The 19,874-nt window shown below is 41.9% G+C and overlaps 1 protein-coding gene across 1 annotated transcript in view; it reads left to right on the top strand.

Annotated features, from left to right (window-relative positions):
• SLC35D1 (solute carrier family 35 member D1) overlaps positions 1–12,890 on the top strand; it is a 44,068-nt gene extending 31,178 nt beyond the window's left edge. Inside the window, exon 12 of the mRNA XM_045802068.2 lies at positions 7,723–12,890. Coding sequence (XP_045658024.1) covers positions 7,723–7,831 — 109 coding nt within the window. The 3' untranslated portion in view covers positions 7,832–12,890. The remainder of the gene's footprint in view (positions 1–7,722) is intronic.
• Positions 12,891–19,874: the final 6,984 nt, after the last annotated feature.

Genomic DNA, 19,874 nt, shown 5'->3' with positions numbered 1-19,874 from the left:
GCCCAGGCTAGAATTCCTAGACTCTCTGGGACTTATCTTCAGCTGTGATTCTTTTTTTCCTTCCATTAAAAAAAAATTAATATATGATTTAAATACAGATTCGCCCTTTCTCGTGTATGGTTCTGTGAGTTTTGACCAATGCATACAGTCATGTAACTACTACCACCACGTTCGTGTTATAGAGCAATTGTATTGCCTCTAAAAGCTTCCCATGTCCCTTTGCACTGAACCTCTCCCTCGCTGCTCAGCCCGTTTTCTGTCCATATAGTGTCCAGAATGTCATGGAATGGTAGCTTTTGGTTTGACTTCTTTCACTTAACACACTGCATTTGAGATTCGTGTTGCATTCTGAGATTCCGTTAAGGATGTATCACAGTTTTTTTATCCATTCACAAATTGAAAGATGTTTGGGTGGTTTCCAGTTTTTAGCTGTTTTATATTAGCTGTTGAAATACTTGCTTAAATGCTTGTGAACATAAGTTTTCATTTCACTTGGGTAAATACCTAGGAGTGGTTGTCCTGGGTTGTCTGGTAAGTGTATGTTTAACTTCATAAGAAATTGCCAAACTATTTTCAGAAATGTCTGTACCCTTTTGCATATCCCTCAGCTACATATGATGCTCTGTAATGGTTGTTCCACATCCCAGCCCTTGGTATTGTCAGTTTTTGTTTTTTAAATTCTAGACATTCTAACAGATCTATAGTGGTATCTCATTGTAGGTTTTTGTTTTTGTTTTTTTTAAGATTTATTTATTTCAGAGAGAGAGAGAGAGTGCAGGGGGAGGGGGAGAGGGAGGGAGAGAGAAAAACTTAGGCAGACTCTGCTGAGCGTGGAGCCCTGCTCAGGGCTTGAACTCATGACCCCGAGATCACGACCTGAGCCAAAACCAAGAGTCAGACTCTTAACTGACTGTGTCACCCAGGCGCGCCTCATTGTGTTTTTAATTTCCGTAATGATTCATGATGTTGAACATCTTTTCACATGCTTATTTGCCATCTGTATGTATTCTTTGGTAAAATGGCTGTTCAGATATGTTGCCCATTTTTAAAAAACTGGGTTATGTGTTTTAAGTTTGTTTTTTTGTTGTTGTTGTTGGTTTTTTTTGAAGATTTTATTTTTAAGTAATCTCTACACCCAACCTGGAGCTCGAACTCACAACTCCAAAATCAAGAATCATATGCTCAACCAACGGAACCAGCCAGGCGCCCCTTGTTTTCTTAAATTTTGTTTTGTTTTCTTAAGTTTTGAGAGTTCTTTATTTATTGTGTATACAAGTCCTTTATCAGATATGTGATTTACAAGTATTATTTCCCAGTCTGTAGCTTGTCTTTTCATTTTCTTAATACTGTCTTTTGAAGAACACAGTTTTTAAGACTCCTTTATCAGTTTTTCTTCTGTGAGTTGTGCTTTCAGTGTTAGGTTTCTAAGAAATCTTTAACCCAAGGTTACAAAGATTTTCTCTGATGTGTTCTTCTAGAAGTTTTATAGTTTTATTTTACGATTAGGTATATAGCCCATTTTTGGATTAATTTTTATATATTGTATAAGATTGAGATGAAAAGTTCTTTTTATTGTGTGTGTGTGTTTAATATAGATATCCAGTTGTTCCAGTACCTTTTATTGAAATGCTATCCTTTCTCTGTTGAATAGCCTAATTTTTTGTAACACACTTTTGAAGTTCTTTTTGTTATCACTATTTTATAAATGAGGAGCTGAGCCTAGAGAGGTTAAGTAAGTTGAGTGCATTCTGAAGTTATGCATTGAGTGTGTGTCTGTATGCCAGGAATTATGTTCTAGAGAGACATGGTGCATTCCCTCCTAGATCTGCCAGTGTCACACAATTAGTAAGTCATGTCACAAGGATTTTAACCCTGATGGGTTGCACTGCAGAGTCCAAGTTCTCATTCTTTAATGCATCATTATTCAGCAAATGACTGAATAATTACAGTGTAGCCTACTAAACTGTATATGTATCCATCACCATTTTAGATTCTTGGCTTTTTGAGGGCAGAAATCACTTCTCTTATTTACAGTGTGCCAGTATTTATCAGTGCCTGACCCATAATAAGCATTCCACTAGTAATAGTAACAAAATATTAGCCAGTATTTTTTATGTGTATTTGTACTGGGCATTGTGCTGAGTACTCCATACTTAATCTCTGTAACAGCCTTATGGGCTAGATCCTGTGAATATTACGTTCACAGAGAGAGGCTAAAAACCTTGCCCCATAGTACTCAGCTGGTAAGTATTCCATCCACGATTTGACTTCCAAGTCTTAATCTTTAACCACAGTCTAGTAAGTAGTGGATAGATGAATGGATTGATTTTATTTTCATATCCCTTTATGATATGCTATCATACTGGTTACATACTCTTAAGTCAGCCTCCTTTAGGATCACAGAACTCATTTTACTATAGCTTTGGAGGCCACACGACAGTCTACACAGTCTCTGGGATGGGACATGGTGCAGCTCAGAGTAGTTGCAAAGTTGGTTCCTAAGGACTTTGGTCTAGCCAGCTCTGCTCAGCACCTGAATCTACTGGTCCCTCATTTTGGACTCTTTGCCTATTTCCTTAGAAAGATGAATTGCTTCTGATTTTCAGACTGCTTCTCCTCCTGCATAATTCCATCTTAGTAGATTCTATTCTGGTTCCAGACTTCTCCTGAAGGACATAAGCTTTTCCTTTGCTTAGTGGTTCTCTAATTTGGAGAGAGAGAAGGACATGTTTTGTGTTACCAGTTAGTTGCTGCTGATGTAATCGCCACTAGGCTATTTATAGATTATATAACTGGCACGTATCTCACTAGAGTAACTTCGACTTTTGAATAGGATCTAGGGAGGTTGGCTAGCTGTTGGTTATATCATAATTCCTGACAGAAGAGCACTGAAATGGAATATAGAAAAAATCTGTGTTCTGTTACAGTACTGCCACGAGCTATTTATAATTCACCGTTTGCAACCTCAGTTTTTTTGCTCACAGTTTTTGAACTCGAGTTGTCTATCCTAATTCACCCTGTGGGAGTCCTGTGGAAACTGTGCCCCATGCTCAGTGGGTCTGGAGTTATTTTGCAGGAGACTTACGACATTGGAACGAACTTCCTCCAGGTGTGGAAGACACATAAAATATGTTAACCTTTTAGTTCTAATGGCAGTCCTCCACCCACATTGTAAGGTTTTTTAAGAGGCAGAAAAGAAAAAGGAGTATAGATGTAGGGTAGGAAATGATAGATGAGCTGAAGTAGTTTGGACGTAGCCCCAGGTTGAGGAAGAGTACCAAAGATGTCAAGAAAGCAAAACTAACTAACTAAATAGCTAGCTCGCTTGCTCGCTCTTTCTGAATATGTAAGAGAATCCCCCCTTCCAAGAAACTAACACTAAACAGAAAGAATAGGTAGAAAACAAGTTTTGGGCTTATATTCTTTTTTGTTTTTCTATAACTTTTCTCTAATGCAGCCTTTAAAAACAAGAACAACAACAGCAAACCTATCCATCTGGGGCCTCCCCAGAATTCTGGTCTTAGAGCATTTGTCTGATTCATATCAGTTAATAAAGCAAATAATATCTTTGTCACGGCCCATGAGTTCCAAACAACATCACAACAGGATTTGGGAGCCTTTTATTTGTTTCTAAATTTACTTCTGGACAAATTCCTAAAACTCCTAGGCGGATGAAATTGTTCACATCCTGGTCAGACATCTGTGATGAAGGTACTTCTATTTTTAAAGTATGTGCACGGACCAACACTTCCCTAGTGTAGACAAGACATGACTACCTGTGTGGGAAGGCAGCAGATAGGGAGGCAGTGCTCATGGAGTACCTCGGCCATGACGCCGTCTTTACAGCGCCTTCTCATTAGTCACCTCCAGTTCACAGCACGGTGGAATGGAGACTCAGGTAAAGTCATTTGTCCCAGGGCACACAGCTGCCCTAGTGAGAAGCAGAACTGAGATTCTAACCCTGATCCGACTAGAAAAATCTGCCCCATGATTTAGCCATGCGAGGGCACATGGGGTAAGAGATCAAATGGCCCCCCTTCGTTTTGAACAGTTCCCAAAGCCACCTTGCTTACCCCCTGCCTCACCACTGATTGGTCTTTATTCTATCTCCTGTGCTGGGCAGAGTAAGAATCAGAATTATCGAACCCATTCTGTGCATGTTAAAAAAATGATGGCTTAGTGTATACAAAGCCACAGACTAATTTTTCTGTTCAGGGAATTTGTAATTTAGCTGGGAAGATTCATTTATTCATAAATAAACATATGGTTGATACCTGCCAAACATTGTTTTAGGCATTGGGTATAGAGCTGCTATCAAAACTGACCAAAACCCTTGCCCTTCATGGAGTTTTCCTTCTAGTAGAGGAGACAAAAAATGAAGATAAGTGAGTGAAATATTTGCTGGTGATCAGTGTTAGCTGTCATGGTAAATGGAGAAAAGTAAAGCAAGGAAGGGGAATAAGGAGTATTGCAAGGGGTGGGGACACTCACTGAGAAGGTTACATTTTTTGTGAATACCTAAAAAATGGAGGGAATGAACCACATCGATTTCTGGAGGGAAGAGCAAGTGAAAAGAGCCTGAAGTGGGTGTGTGCCGGGTGTGTTCAGGGAACAGGTGAGGCCAGTGTGGTGGGAGTAGCGTGGATGAGATAAGATGGAGTCATACAGATAATGGGGTGGAGTGACAGATTGGGGACTACTTTTAAGAGAGGGTAAGATGTTGGAGGATTTTGTATAAAGGAGTGACATGATCTGAAGTTACAGAAGATCCTGATTACCAGCCATTTGGTAGTGATGTATAAAGATTCACATAGACCCCACCTCCACCCCCAATCTGGGCTTTTCCCTTTCTTTTCTCCACCCTCCTCTTCTCCTCCTCGGAGCTTGCCCACATGCCCGAAGCTGCTAGGAAGCCATTTAGACTCCTTTCCAAAACATCAGCTCACCACTGCTCGGCACACAGGATCCTTGTGGACGGATACTCAGTTTTTTTCAGGCGATTTGGGAATGGCCATTTCTGAAAATCTGAATATTTGGTAATGATAAAGACAGGAATAAAGATGAGATAAAAAATCTTTTATTATTGCCTTATGTTGGAACTTGTAAGAATTTGAGAAGCCCGTGCTCTTTAATCTCCCGAGTTTAGAACAGCAGTCTGTGTTTTGGTTTTGCTGTGGTTATTCAAACAACTTTGTGGCAACAGTGCACCCTCCTCTTGCATCAGGGTAAGTCTCCATATTATGCCAGCCTCCCTTTGTTCACAGTGCATCCCCCGCAGGTCTTGGAGTAGCAGGGCTGGCAGGGAAGGGGGGGGAGGGGAATACATATATTTCCTGATTGTTTACCACGTGCCGGGATTAGGGCCGGGGTTCTTTATGAATGTGATCTCATTTATAGAGAGTATTATTCTTATTTTATGAATACAGAAATAGAATCTCAGAGAAATTAATAAATTTGCCAAGGGGCACAGAGCTAGCAGCGTATTCAAGATTTGAACCAAGACCTAACTCCACAAAGTCCGTGCTTTTTCATTACACTAACTATGTTAGGGATGTAGGGTCCAGGATTACCATAAGGATGAGGCCTGGAAGGAATTCCAGGGTATTGTCTTCTTCCATCCTACACTGCTCCATTATTTCTCTCCAGGTGAAATGAGCTTAACATAAACATCGAGGATTGTCTTGACAGGAAAAATAAAGCATTGTTATGTTTAAGGTTGTTCTAAGAGGAGGACCCTAGAGGATAGGATGAAAGAAAGGAGCATTCCTACCTTGTGGTGAGGGGGGTGGGGTTGGAGGCAAGGAGAATTTGCCTGTCCCGTAAACGTACGTGTGAACCTCAAAGAATGTTGAGCTTCCATCAGGAAGGCTCCAGGAGGCCATCTCCTTGGGTCCTAGCCCAGCTCCCAGGGAAATCATCGACTTGATGCACTAGAAAACCAGAGGAGTTTCTAGAAGAGCCTGAGAGATCACAGTCTCTAAAAAGAAAGAAAAGGAAAACGAGAAAGAAAAAGAAACAGAAAAAACTGACTGGATGAAAGCAAAGATGAGGCTTATGGAACTGGCACCAAAATTGGGTTCATGAGGCCGCTGTCTTTGAACGGGCCACACAGATAGTCGCTCAGCAGTTATTTATTGTACTGCTACATAGTGTCAGGCCAGTGCACGGGACTTGGTAGAGTTAAGAGTGAGGCCTTAGAAATTTATAGGCTGATGGAAACAAAATAAGTACCAGTATCACTTCTATCAAGTGGAGCAGGAGCCATTGGGAGGAAGCTGTTTCAATGGAGAAAATCAGATTGACATGGGTTTTATTCTTATCCATTACTAAGATGTTCTATGACCCTGAGCAAGTTATCTTAGGACTCTGGAACCCAGTTTCTTCTTCTTCAAAATGAGCATCTTGCCAGGGATATTGTACTTTGCAGGAATCTCACAATGGCAGATGTATGATAGATGCTTGACATGTAGTAGACTTTAGTAAGTGGTCACAATTCGGTGATTAAGTGCTGTGACTGCCCGATTCTGCTTCCTTATTTGCAGGAGCGAGGCATCTCTTCTGCTGCTGCTGGTGTGGGGCTGGAACCCCGAAGCCTAGAGGAGGATAGAACTAGTTTCAAATAAGATGCAAGTTCATGAGTCAAGTGTCAGGCAAAAGGTGGTGGGCCAAATCCAGGACAGGAACATCTGAAAGCAGAGTCTGGGCCAAGATGCCAGCTGGAGACCCAAGAGAGTCACAAGTGTTAGGCTTAGCGGAAGAGCAGGTCAGAAGAGTCTCGAGTGTCTCTGTGAGCTCCTCCAGCTTGCTTTCAGTTAGTGACTGGGGCAGGGGCTGTGTACCCATGTGGGTTTGAGGTCGCCGCAGAGAATAGACAGGTATAATCACTGTCCCTCAAGTGCACCTTCCTTCCTGGTGGTCAGTGTGATGGACAAGGGAGGGTGCCAGAAACCAGCTCAGAGGCTGAGGGCTCAGGTGATAGGTTCTCCACTGTGAACTTGATTCTAGTCAGAGAGAAACTAGCTCTGTAAATGGCCCAGGGTTTGCATGTTTGCTTTACTAATTGGGATGTTTTTCATTCTTATTAAAAATTACATTTCTTTGTCTTGAATATTTTTGAAAATAGAGAAAATAGGAAAAAGAAATCACCTATGATCTCACCATCTAGATGTAACAACCATTAATATCCTTGTATTCTCTCTAGACTTAATTCTGATGCGTATCAGTATACGTATTCATGTTTTTTTAAATAATGGGTTTAGACAATACTCTGTCTTATGAGATTATTTTTTCATTTAAGATGTCATTGCTGTTTTCATTTTACATGATTTTATGAAATACATCATATTCTGTTGTATGAATTTATGTAATTTCCTCTTGGGACATTTATCCTTTATCTAATTTTCTGCTATTATAAATTTTGTGGTAAACTCTTTCTTGATAAGTCTATGAAGATGTACACAATTCTTCCATGAAGTAGATCGCTCGGTCAAAGGAGAAGCAGAATTGTAAGGTTTTTACTTCAACAAATGGTATTCCAGAAGGGTGGTATAAAATTGGCACTCCTGCCAGCAGGTATGTGCAAACATTCATTTCCTCAGAGCATCAGCAACAGTGCATGATACCATGATGAGGGAGTGTCTCTCTTTCGGGAGCTGAAAACACTGTATCTGTTTGGCCATTCCTTCCTTCTTTCCTCCCTGATGGTGGTTTTCTGTTTTGCAGCATTGCTGGGAGCCTGGTGTATTCCTACATCACTTTCTCCGAAGAGCAGCTGAGCAAACAGTCAGAGGCCAGTAACAAGCTGGACATTAAGGGGAAAGGAGCAGTATGACCAGAGGATGGCTTCGATGACGTAGGCCCAAATTACTGATCAACTGAGAACACTGGCAATTTTTACGCAGATGCTTGGGTGTCTTGATTATGGAGAAAATACCATTCCTTTGCACTCGTACAATCTGAGGATTGATTGCTGCCTTTTAAAATTTTATGAGAGAAACTTATAATTGACTCTATTTTAAATATACCATTGGAAATAATTTATATCAAACTGGAAAATGTGCCAGGCTTTTTAATTTATTTCTTTTATGCCAACAATGAACCATCGGTGTTTTGAAAATACTGTATTCCATAGTTTGATATCCAGGTGTCCCTTAGAGCCACATGGACACGGTGCTCCAGCTGGAGCCGCCTTGTGCAAATCCTTGCTGCATGTAGAGGCAGTTGAGCCTGCCTTCTGCTGGAAATGCAGCCAAGTAGCTAAAATTTCTCCTTTTTGAATTTTATTTCTTAACAATTGCATTTTCTTCATAAGGATATCATCACTGCATTTGCTAAAGATGATAGCTTTGGCACTAAAAAACTGTGGGCTTTGAAGCTGTACTGGTTTCCATGTTGGCTTCCCTGAGACTTCTAGGATGGGCACAGTGCATTCCTTGAAATTACGCTATTCCCTCTTTGTTGTGTAGGATGGCGATAACGAAGGGATGGAGAAAGTAGGCCTTTTACTCATTTATTCATCTATCGGATTCATTCATTCAACTGAAATGTACTGGGTATGTAATATGTACCTGGCGTTATGCTGAGTGCTGGGGGTACAGAGATGTTTTTGGAGGTAGTTGAATGAGCTCACTCCTGCTGTTGTGACTGAGGATTAAGAGAGAAAACTTTACGATCCATTCAGAAGATGCTGTGACTCTGAACAAGTCACAGAAACTTTTCTCAGCTCTTAGAAACTGCGAGTCTGTGAATGGGCTTAGAAGCACCCGCCCTTACCTCCCCCACAGTGGGGAAACCAGACGCTACAATATGAGATGACAGGCATGTGAAAAGCTGCATTTTGCTTATTTTTTTGTTTTAATTTTTTTTTAAGCGAGCTCTATACCCATGATGGGGCTTGAACTCATGACCGCAAGATCGAGTCCTGTGAAGAGCTGCATTTTGTAAACCATGCAGCTCAGCACTTCTTCTCTGAGGAGAATGGCAGGCCCGCAAGGAGGCCACGATCTCTTCACTGTGCTTTCCTCCTCTGGGTTTGGTTGCTATTCTTTTTACTTCTCTTTGAATTAGTACAACGAGGTCCGACATTCCTGAATGTATTGGTTTGAGGGGAAGCCCTGTTCGGATGTTTCTCTGTTGTCCGGGCTCGGTCTTTGTCTGGCGGTGTCAGCTTCAATGGCATGAGCACACCTGTCTCCTCTGGATACTCTCACCTACATCCCGTGTCCCTTGGGCATGTCAGATTCTCTCAGGACTTTCGCCGCATCCTGGGAGAACAGCTGTGAATGAGCATTGCCTGAATTGCCTCTCTGGGCAGGAAGGGGCTTCCCTCACACACAGCCCTGTAATTTGGCACAGAGACATCCACTGACTGCGGGTCCAAGTGTCTGCACAGGCCGATTGTGCCGAGTGCAGAAGAGGCTGGGTACTTCTGCACGGGAACACACGAACTTCTCTTTCACTGGATTTGGAGTCCACAGGGTTCTATTGATTCAAACAAGTAGTATTTTGGTGGCTTAACAGGAGGCTTGGAAGGTTTTGATTTCTTTTTATTTTTAAAATTATATTGAGGTCATTTTCATATTCGTGTGTTTCCTGTATTTGGGTTTGTCTTTACTAAAGCCTGACTGGTGGTATTGGGTCCCTAGAATTAGCCTCATGGCCAACTTCCAAGCTAAAAGCTCCCAAGGCTCCCTTTTTTCAGGGTCATCTCATCTGAGAAAATTCTGGGGCCGGGCAGGGGGGCGGTGCAAAGGATATTATCTTATGTAAGATGGTATTTGTCTGTTTTACCAATAAGAAAACAAGACTCAGAGGAAGTAGGTGACTTGCTAAGAAGTAAAAATTCATGTTTCTCCTGTTGAACCATGCTGCCATTGATTGCCCTTTTCCTCTGAGGGTGAGGAAATGGGGCTTCTAGCTGAGTTTGCTTGAGCTCTTTCAAGGAGGCAAGTGGTTGGTTGAATTTGGAGTCAGAGAGGAATAGGCTTTGCAAATTAGGGACAGTGATGCCAGAGCTTCTTTCTAGTTTCCAGACTGGCCTCAGTTGATATAAACTCTGGCTGTGAATGTTGCCTGCCACTGCCTGGTTTTGCCTGGATAAGGTGGAAAGGCTTCATGAGAGTTAATTTTAGTGGTTCTGTTCCTTCTTCTGTCAAGCCACGTGGAGGGAACTTGGGACTTTAGAAATAATTTGTGTTGTAGAACTTCTCGTCATGAAAGGCCTTTGGATGTGTCTAGAGCTGTTAGGCTAGAACCCCAGGAGGGGCTGAACTGCTTTTAGGAGTCAGGTTTGAGAAAATCATGAATAATTACAGTCTCACTAAATGCACGTGACCTTAGGACCCCCCCCCTCCCCCGCCGCCCCCGTGATGAACTTGCTGACTGGCCAGAAGGCAGTAGAGCAAGTTGCAGCTTCTGCCCTGTCTGGTTCTGATTCCTGGATGCCCCCTTGACTTCCACCAGCATGTCAAGGTAAGAGAAAGCAGCCTGGGAAGTTGGAGACTGAATAGACTGGCCAACCATTTTTGGAGTTTTTCAATTATGTGCAGGCTTGGTTATAGTGAACTAGAGGTTCACCTGTGCTCTAGAATGTCTGGATTTTGCCCCAAGGTTGATATTTTACAAGGCAAAAATTCTGTGACCTACTACCTACCTCCTGGGAGAAAGAGAGGCAGTTTTATAGTTAAATCCTGAATTTGTCCTTTGAGACAGATGAGCTGTGGTGAGAATTTTGAAAACCAAATTCTGACTAGTGGCTCCTCTTCTTTGAGTTAATGACAACAAAGTCCTCTTGGGCCGTTCTGCTTTTTAGTCTGTGCCAGTTTGATTTAAATAACTGTGGTTGACCAGACTACATTGCCAACGTGTCAGGTGATTTTTAATTGCTTCATATGGCTGTTAACTATATAAGTCATTTGTAGGCTCCAGCTTGCATGTTGGTTTAAAAAAAATGCATCTGCAAGTTTTCTGTAGTCCTGTTGTATTAAGAATCCGTGGAAAGTTCGGGTCAGTAACACTGAAACAGGTTCTTCATGGAAAGACTAGTAGAGTTTCATATTGGATTGGTTTGGAGTAGCAGTTAGGATTTTGGAACTGCTTTTGTTATTGTGCTCTTATCAGTGACCAGAGATTTACTGAGCCTCTTTTTTATGCCAGAGCCGTGTGCAGGCTCTGGGGGAAACCACCATGAATAGGACAGTTCTCGCTGTCAAGGAATGTGTAATTCTTTAGCCGGACCCATATTAAGAGAAAGGAGATGAAAGGAGTCCGTGATTTGTAAGAGCTGTCGGCAGTTACCACGGATTAGGAGTCCCCAACCCACCCATAGAGCAGAAGCAGTTTTTAATCTAAAAGGACTTCTACAACTCCTGCTGCTCCTCTAGCTCTGAGAGAGGTGCCAGGCTCTTAGAATTGTGTGAACAGCCTGGGTTCCCCCTCCTTCTATTTCACATATTCTTTCTTCCCCTTAACTATGTAATCCAGGAGTCACCCCTTCTCCTCCGTTTCCCTTTCCTCGGTTTCAGTTACCTGCGGTCAACCGAGGTCTGGAAGCAGGTGATCCTCCTGACATACTGTCAGGAGGTCAGTAAGTAGCTTAACACTACGTCCCAGTGCCCGCGTCCTTCACCTCACTTCATCTCGTCGCGTAGACACTTTATCACCTCGCATCACCACAGGGGTGAGTACAGTCCCAAGAAGATAATTTGAGAGCCACCACATTCCTGTAACTTTTATTACAGTATAATTTTTCTATTATTGCTGTGCCTAATTTAGAAATTAAACTTTATCATACGTATGTATAGGAAAAAGCACGTAGAGGGTTCAGTACTGTCTGTGGCTTCAAGCATCCACTAGGGATCTTGGAACATATCCCTTGTGGATAAGGGGGTACTTCTGTATCAGCTCCTCCTTATAATCGAGGCTGTAATTGATTTTTCCCTCCTTGAGGGAAAAACAACAACATTCACAATAAATGAGATAATGGATGTGAAACTATTCAGCACAGTGCCTCGTACCTATTAGGCACCCAGCAAGTGTTGTTACTGTCATTATTTCATGGTGAGACTGTAGGCAAACTAAGATACTTCATCTCTGCTTCTTAAATACTAGAGGCCTGGGCAGTGGCTGTTATTTCTTGAAAAATGTGACCCTGTACTTTGTTGCCTCTGGAATGTTAAAGAGCAGTTTTTTGTTTTTTTTTTTAAAGAAAAAAAAAACCTAATGGATATAATTGTGGCCATTATGCGATGCAGTTCATTCCACCTGTTTTTAAAAAAGAACAGTTACTTCTATTTCGGTGGTGAATTTCCAAAGAGCAAAAATGATTTTCTGTCTTCCCCTCAGAACGGTGATGCTGGTTACGCGTTCCCAGTTTGTCTCCCTAAGGTGCAGGTCCTCTGCAGGCTCCACAGGCCAGACATTCCTTCTTCCCTTTTCCGAGCTCAGCGCATTGGCTCCGTGCCGCCTCTGAGCCGCCGCTTCACTCGGTGGCTGGTGTTTGGAAGCCATCGCTGTGTCCTGAACTTGGGTGCTAGGTCTTATGTGAGGGTGCCACTTCGTGGTAAGAAGAGATACTCACTGGTGGGTGTTTTTAAGCTTTCTTTTTTGAATTACTTTTCAAAAAGAAATCTACTGGTTAGATTTATTGTCTCACAAAAATGTTTTTTAGAGATTATTTTGTTCATTTCTTTCTCATGCTGATGATCAACTGATTTTTGTCTACAAATGTTGACCTATCAATATTTTTTCAATACAGATCCTATTTACGAAATGACCATTTTAGTGTTTTTAAAAGGTACTAAGGATTGAGATATGTAAATCAGGTGACATAACATGAAAATTATGTGCCTAAATATTTTTGTAAAGGTGTCAAATAAATACTTTTTCCTGAACACATGTATTAAAATTCTTTTCTAAGTGCATACAAAGAGCCATACGTCTGCCCACATTTAAGAGGATGGCATCCAGTTAGTTGACTGAAACCCTACTATAGTTTGCCATCGTGGTATTGTGATTTATCATAGAAATTTATATTTGGTCCATGTCCCTGTTCCTGGCACATAGCTCATAAAATTCTTTATAACAAAAGGTATTCCTGTAGCTCATATCTATTTTTGTTCTGAGTTGTTCCATAGCCATAAAGATGAAATGGGAGTCTTTTGTTATTTGTAATGAGCCTCTTTCAACCAGCTGCACCTGAGTTTCTTAATGAGGTGACCTTTGGAGAACCCCAAAGGATGGGTAGGAGCTGGTTGTGGGGGAAACCAACCATGGTGATTTGTGTTGGGAACTTTCGGGCTCCTCCCCCTACCCTCCTAGGTGAAGGGGAGAGGAACTGGAGGTTAAATCGGTCACTGATGGCTAGTGACTTCACCTTGTCAACATAATGAAGGCTCCATAAAAATCTCTGGACTCAAGGTTTGGACAGCTTCCAGGCTGCTGAACACAAGGAGGTGCTGGGAGGGTGTGCTCCCGGAGAGGGCAGGAAAGCTCCTCGCCCCTTCCCACATATCTTGCCCAGTGCATCTCTTCCATCTGGCCGTTCCTGAGATACATCCTTTTATAAGAAACTGGTAGTTTAATAAACTGTTTTCCTGAGTTCTGTGAGCTACTCTAAAGAAGTATTCAAACCTGAGCAGGTCCTGGAAACCTCTGGTTAAGAGCTGGTTGGCCAGATGCACAGGTTAACCACCTGGACTTGTGACCTGCTTTGGAAGGGGGTGGGGGGAGGTGACAGTGGTGTGGGACTGAGCCTGAGTCTTGTGGGAACTACAGGACCTGCTGCTTACTCCAGGTGCAGTGTCAGAACTGGGTTGTAGCGGACGCAGCTGGTGTCGTGGATTTGCTTGGTAAATAGTACAGTATTGAGGGAAGACAAAGGAGGAATTTTGTCTTTATAGCCATACAAATATTTTGTATGGATAGCACATACGATTAAATACCCAGTGTGTCTCGGGCATACTTGTGCTAAATTCAAAGGAAAGAAATGCTAGTCTTTCTACCTTTAAAATATTTCATGTGCTTCATCAGGTGTCTAAGCCTCTGAGTAGCTTGACCAGGAAATAACCCTAAAATAAAACAATGCTCAAGAGAGTTACTTTGGTACAGGCTTTAAAACAAACTATGGCAAAATATGTATAAGCATAAAACTGACCATCTTAACCATTAAGTGTACAGTTCTAGTATTAAGTATATGCACATTGTTGTACAACCAGTCTTTCGAACTTTTTCATCTTGCAAAACTGAAATTCCTACCCGTTAAAACAGCTCCCTACTTCCCCCTTCTTCCAGCCCCTGGGCAACCACCATTCTACTTCTATGAATTTGACTACTCTAGATAACCTCATGTAAGTGAAATCATACAGTATTTGTCTTTTTGCTGCCGGCAAGGCTTCTTTCACATAATGTCCTTGAGGTCCATCCATGTTGTAGCATGATGTTATAATTGTTTTCCTTTTAAAGGCTGAATATTCCATTGTATGTATATAGCACAATTTATCCATTCATCTGTTGATGGACACACTGGGCTGCTTCCACCCTTGGCATCGTAAATAATACTGCAGAAATTGGGTGTCTTAATCAGTTTGCTGTAACAAATTACTATAGAATAGGTGGCTTAAACAACAAACGTTTATTCCCACAGTTCTAGAGGCTGACAAGTTCAAGATCTAGGGGCTGGCGTCTGGTAAGAGCCTGCTTCCTGGTTTGTGGGATATCCATCTTCTCTTATCCTCACCTGAGGGAGAGCAGAGAGGAAGTTTTGTCTTGCCTCTTATAAGGACACCAGTCCTATGAGGGCTCCACCCTTATGACCTAATTACCTCCCAAAGGCCCATCTCCAAATACCATCACAATGGGGATTAGCGTTTTAACATACAAATGGAGGGGCACAATCTATAGTGGTGTGCGCAAAGATGCTTTCAATTCTTTTGAAATTGCTGGGTCATCTGGTCATTCTATTTTTATTTTTTTGAGGAACTGCCATGCCCTTTTCTATTGTGGTTGCACCATTTTACATTCTAACCAGGTGTACAAGGGTCCCAATTTCTTCATATCCTTGGTAAGACTTTTACTGAAAGAGCCAGCCTAGGGGGTGTGAGGTGAGCATATGGTGGTTTTGATTTGTATTTTCCTAATGATTAGCTGTGCTGAGCATCTCTGGATATGCATGTTGGCCATTTATATACACTTCTTTTTTTTGTTGGATTTTTTTGTTGATGTATTGTTCTTTATATGTCCTGAGTTTCAACCCCTTATAAAATACATTTATCTGAAAATATTTTTTTCTACTCTGTAGGTCGCCTTTTCATTCTTATTGTGTCCTTTGATGCAGTTTAAATTTTGATGTAGTGCAATTTATCTGTTCTTGTGTTCTATCCAAGAGGTAATGGCCAAATCCATTGTCATGAAGTTTTCCCTTACAATTTCTTCTAAGAGTTCTGTAATTTTATGTCTTACATTTAAGTCTTCTATCCATTTTTAGTTTTTGTAGATGGTTTTAGGGTCTAACTCCATTCTTTCACATGTAGTTTTACTGACACCATTTGTTGAAGAGACTGCCCTAGGGCATGTTTTAATCAAGTTTTAAAAATCCTCTTAGAATTTGACTTTCTAATTTGTGAGATAAATGCTCTTTCATTCAGCCCTTTGCTGGTTTCTTGTCTCACCTTGGCTTCCATGCACAGGGCTGTCATTACTGGGGACACTACACAAGAGGCACTGCTGAGGAGCAAAGCACAGAGCTGGGGCCTTCGTGTGTCCACAGCAGGTGAGCAGTTATACTGGGTACACCCAGGACTTCCCTACAGCTCTCATCACAGCAATTGTTCACCCACCCATCAAGCTAGACCGGCTCACTGGGGCTGGCAGCCAGCCCCTAGCAGAGACCTGGCAAAACCTTATTTAACAGAAGGAAGGTAAGGTAAACTGTCCAGTGTGGTCGTGAAACCCACATTCAAATCCCAATCAGCCAGACTCAGAAGACCTTTCCTCTTCACCATACGAGGTTCTTGTTTCACCGCAACTGTTTGTAATAGTCTTGGTGGTACCAAACTCATCATCACTATATGCCTGTTGAATGGCATTCTTCATTCAGAGTTCATACACCATGGATTTAAAGCTTTGGAGATGAGCTGGTAGCCGGTTAAATCTGCGAAAGTAAAGCAGACAGGCCTTTCCAGCCATACTGTAGGGGCCCTCTTGTGGCAGCAGCGGCCACTGGCGGAATAGAGGACGGAAAGCAGTTTGCATGAAAAGCAATTATTTACTGAAGGTCTACTGTGTTCTTTCATGGAGTTAGGCCTTTACCATATTACATAGGCCTTTTCATATTACAACACTTTACTATTGCATGAATAGTGGTTTAGGCAAAGCTAAGGAATTTGTCCAACTTCCCTCAGCTGGTAAATTTAAATATGGACTTTAATTCCAAAATCTTTTCTTCCCAAAGAATTCTAGAGAACATCATATTAGGAAAACGCCAAAGGAGAATTTCATCAGGAATGCCTCATCGTGTGTACTTGTCCTTCAGGTAATTTTTTCCAGTGAATATTTTTGAGGACAATATCTATAAATAATGACAGAATCATGAAACTATCTGAGATGTAAGAATGTGAGAGAGGAGTATCATCCCGAGAATGGTAGGAAGAAGTTCCTTGGAGAAATGACACATTCGAGCTGATTCCTGAAAGTACTTGAGGAGATATTGGAGGGGACAGCCCACTAGCATTCCAGGGCACTGTATCTGCTGCTGTCTGGAATGCATCCCCCTTTCATGTCTTTATAGCAGATGCCCTCATCTCTGTGGGCCTTCCCTGACCAGCCTATCTGAAATTGCACCCCACCATTGTCCTTATTCCTCTCCTGTGCTTTATCTCTATAGCACTTCTCTTTTGATGAAATTTAAGCTTTATGAAGGCACAGATGTTGGTCTGTTCTGTTCACTGCAATATCCCTGGCACCTAGAAACATTACTGCTGTGCACACTGTGGGTACACCATAAATATTTCCCGAATGAACACATCTAGACAAAGAGTAGCCTATTAATGGCTATGTTTTTTAAGCATAGCAAGGCAGAAATATGGCCTCATTTTCATTTTAGAAAGACCATGCCAGCTGCAGTATTGGGATTGTAGATCAGGAGTTGACAAACTCACATCTCACAGGGAGGGGCCAGGCAGGTAAAAAGTGTGAATCTGAATGAATGCAATCAATACATACGGTAGTTAGTGGTAGGGCTTGTGGTACCTACCTGCTTAAAGGCATTCAAATTAGAACAAAATAAAAAAGTTACCAGGCAGATTTGGCCTACTGGCTGTTGGCGTGCCTAAACCGAGGAACTGCTGTCATCAGATCTGCACTCCAACAGGATCACTGAGGATGCTGTGCAGATTACTGTCAGGTGGGGGGCAAAGAAAGGCAGGACTGTACAGATAAATACATCAGCCCCAGAAGACTGCTGTACAGGTGAGAAATGATGGGGTCCTGAAGTGTAGTTGTGAAAGCAGAAAATAGAAACATTATTTGAGCTATTTTAGGAGGTAGAATTAACAGGTGATAATGAAATCAGTTTCTGATTTTTGTTTCTAAGTAAGGCTGTGGTGAATTTCCCTTTTGCCAAAGTCTGTTATATTCAAGGAGACCGTCTGAACTCCAGATCAATGATGAACCTTCCTTTTAAAGGTATTTAACTTAGGTTTCCAAATGTTTTCCAAAAAGGTAGTACTTGAAATTTAGCAAACAATACTTGCTATGCCACAGTAAAAAAAAAAAAAAAAATGTACTGAGCATTTGTTACCTGCTAGGTAGGAAATTTTTTCTTAGCACCTTATATATTGATACATTTTAATCCCTTAAACAGTTCTTTAAAGTTAAGTTTTATTATCCTTTAGAGGTGAGGAAACAGGCACAGAACGGTTCCATTGTTGAACAGTGGTGATCATGAAAAAAAAAAAACATTTACAGAATGAAAACTTGCCTTCCTGTATGGCCTACTTTTTGCTCTGAGTTTGTAGAGCCTTCTAGAACAAGCAGTGTGGTGTAATATTTGAGTATGGAAGAAACGTCAAATTACTTATTCTTTTAAATTAAATTAGATGAGTCCCCATTTTACCACCCAGCGGGAAATTCAATCCTGATCCTTAAGGTTAAACCAGATTCGAGGGAATTCCATGGTGCCTGGAAAACAGAATTTTCTTCAGTCCTTGACGGTTGCTGCTTAAGTCCTTAGTTGACTATCTCCAAGGTGTCCTTTGAAGGCAGGTGGCACTGCAGATTCCAAACTTCGACAAAGTGATGGTTTCTACTGCTGGAAGGTCTCAATGCCTGGAGTCCAGCATGTCCTACACCCCCTGCAACCATTCGTCTCAGGTCTTGCTGGAGAAAGAACTCACATTCCAACTATTCTCAGAGCCTACCGACCAACTTTCTTCCAACATGGGGGACTTCCTCCTTTCCAGAATTCGGACTTGAGGGAAAAAAAGGGCAGAACAGGTTGTTTGCAAATAACGTCTGCTTTCTGCCCTGCAACACACATCTTCCCTGAACACAAAGATCTGCTTTAGGAGACTAGGTGAACAAATGCAGATCTTTGGAAAGTGTGAGTCTTTCAACTTCCCAAGACAGCTCAGTGTCCCCATGCGTAGAAATCTGTAATGCTGTGAGGACTGCTTTATAGTGAGTGTTTAGCACAGTGCATGTTAACAGTAATTACTCAGTAATGCTGTGTGCTAATAACTGCAATAGGCTTGTTTTTAGCTGCCACATGAACCTTGCTCTGTGACCAACACATGCTCCTTTTGAGGGAATGCCTCCTCCCCAACTGTTCAAGCCAAATGAATCCAAAAAGAGCTGCCGCCTTATGGGAGCCGCATGCCTAGCTACGATGATGGGTTGGCTAAAGGGTGGCTAGTAATTCACTTCCATGGCCATAGGAACTGACTGGTCAAGGGTCGAGCCCAAGCTGCAGCCATGAATACAGAATTATAAAGTACCAGGAAGGAAAGGGACAGAGGAATTGGACCATTTTTTCATTTTGGGTCTTAGGTTTTCCCCTTCCATAAAATGAGGGGCTATGTGGGAGGCTCCAAAGGGTCACATCTGGACTTTGGCAGTCTTCTCTCACCAGCTGCTTCATTGACAGGGTATGTATTGGCGCTCTAGAAGGCCCAGGGTGTGCAGGGTTCTGCTGGAGCTGAGTACGTATCAAAACCCTGCTAGTTTATGTTTGGGTTCCTATTTACGTGTTTCTTTGCCAGTTACATAGCAAAGTAGAGGAAATTGGACTCAACTGCCAAGTGAGTGCAAGCAAAATTTGAAGGCTCCTCTAAGTTTTTGATTCTGAAATCCAAGGTTTTTTCTTAGTTTGTTGCCAAACTCATTTGGCAGCAATATCTGACCTGAAATGTGTGTGAATATGAATACATTTTATGGCAGACAAAGTGTTTTTAACCATAGGTTCTAGCAATGGATGTTCTTTAAAACATAGTACCTCTCTGAAATCTAAAAAATTCTGGCCGCAAGAATTTTGGATAAGAGACTGTAGACCTGTACTACTACTACTACTGGACCTTCACCTAGTGCTCTCGACAGAGTTTTCTTTATGTGTGATTTTTAAATCCCAACACAGCCCTGTGATACTGGCCCGGTAAGTTCCATCGTTACTTTACATATGGGCAATTCAGGTGTTTATACTGTGGTTTTGAGCGCAAATGCCCATCTACTTAACACCGGCGGGCAAATGCAGACAGTGACATAGAGAAACCACGTGGCAAAGCAGTTCATGAAGCTCAGAATTCAGGCTGTTTGGAATAACCAGTCATCCAAATGAATTTCCACCAACCACAAATATATGCGCAGAGGGCCTAACGGAGTAGCCG

Source organism: Ursus americanus, chromosome 12 (genome assembly GCF_024610735.1).
Source record: "Ursus americanus isolate L20-20 chromosome 12, mUrsAme1.1.p, whole genome shotgun sequence".
Lineage (NCBI taxonomy): Eukaryota > Metazoa > Chordata > Mammalia > Carnivora > Ursidae > Ursus > Ursus americanus.
This window is presented reverse-complemented; position numbering and strand designations above follow the sequence as displayed.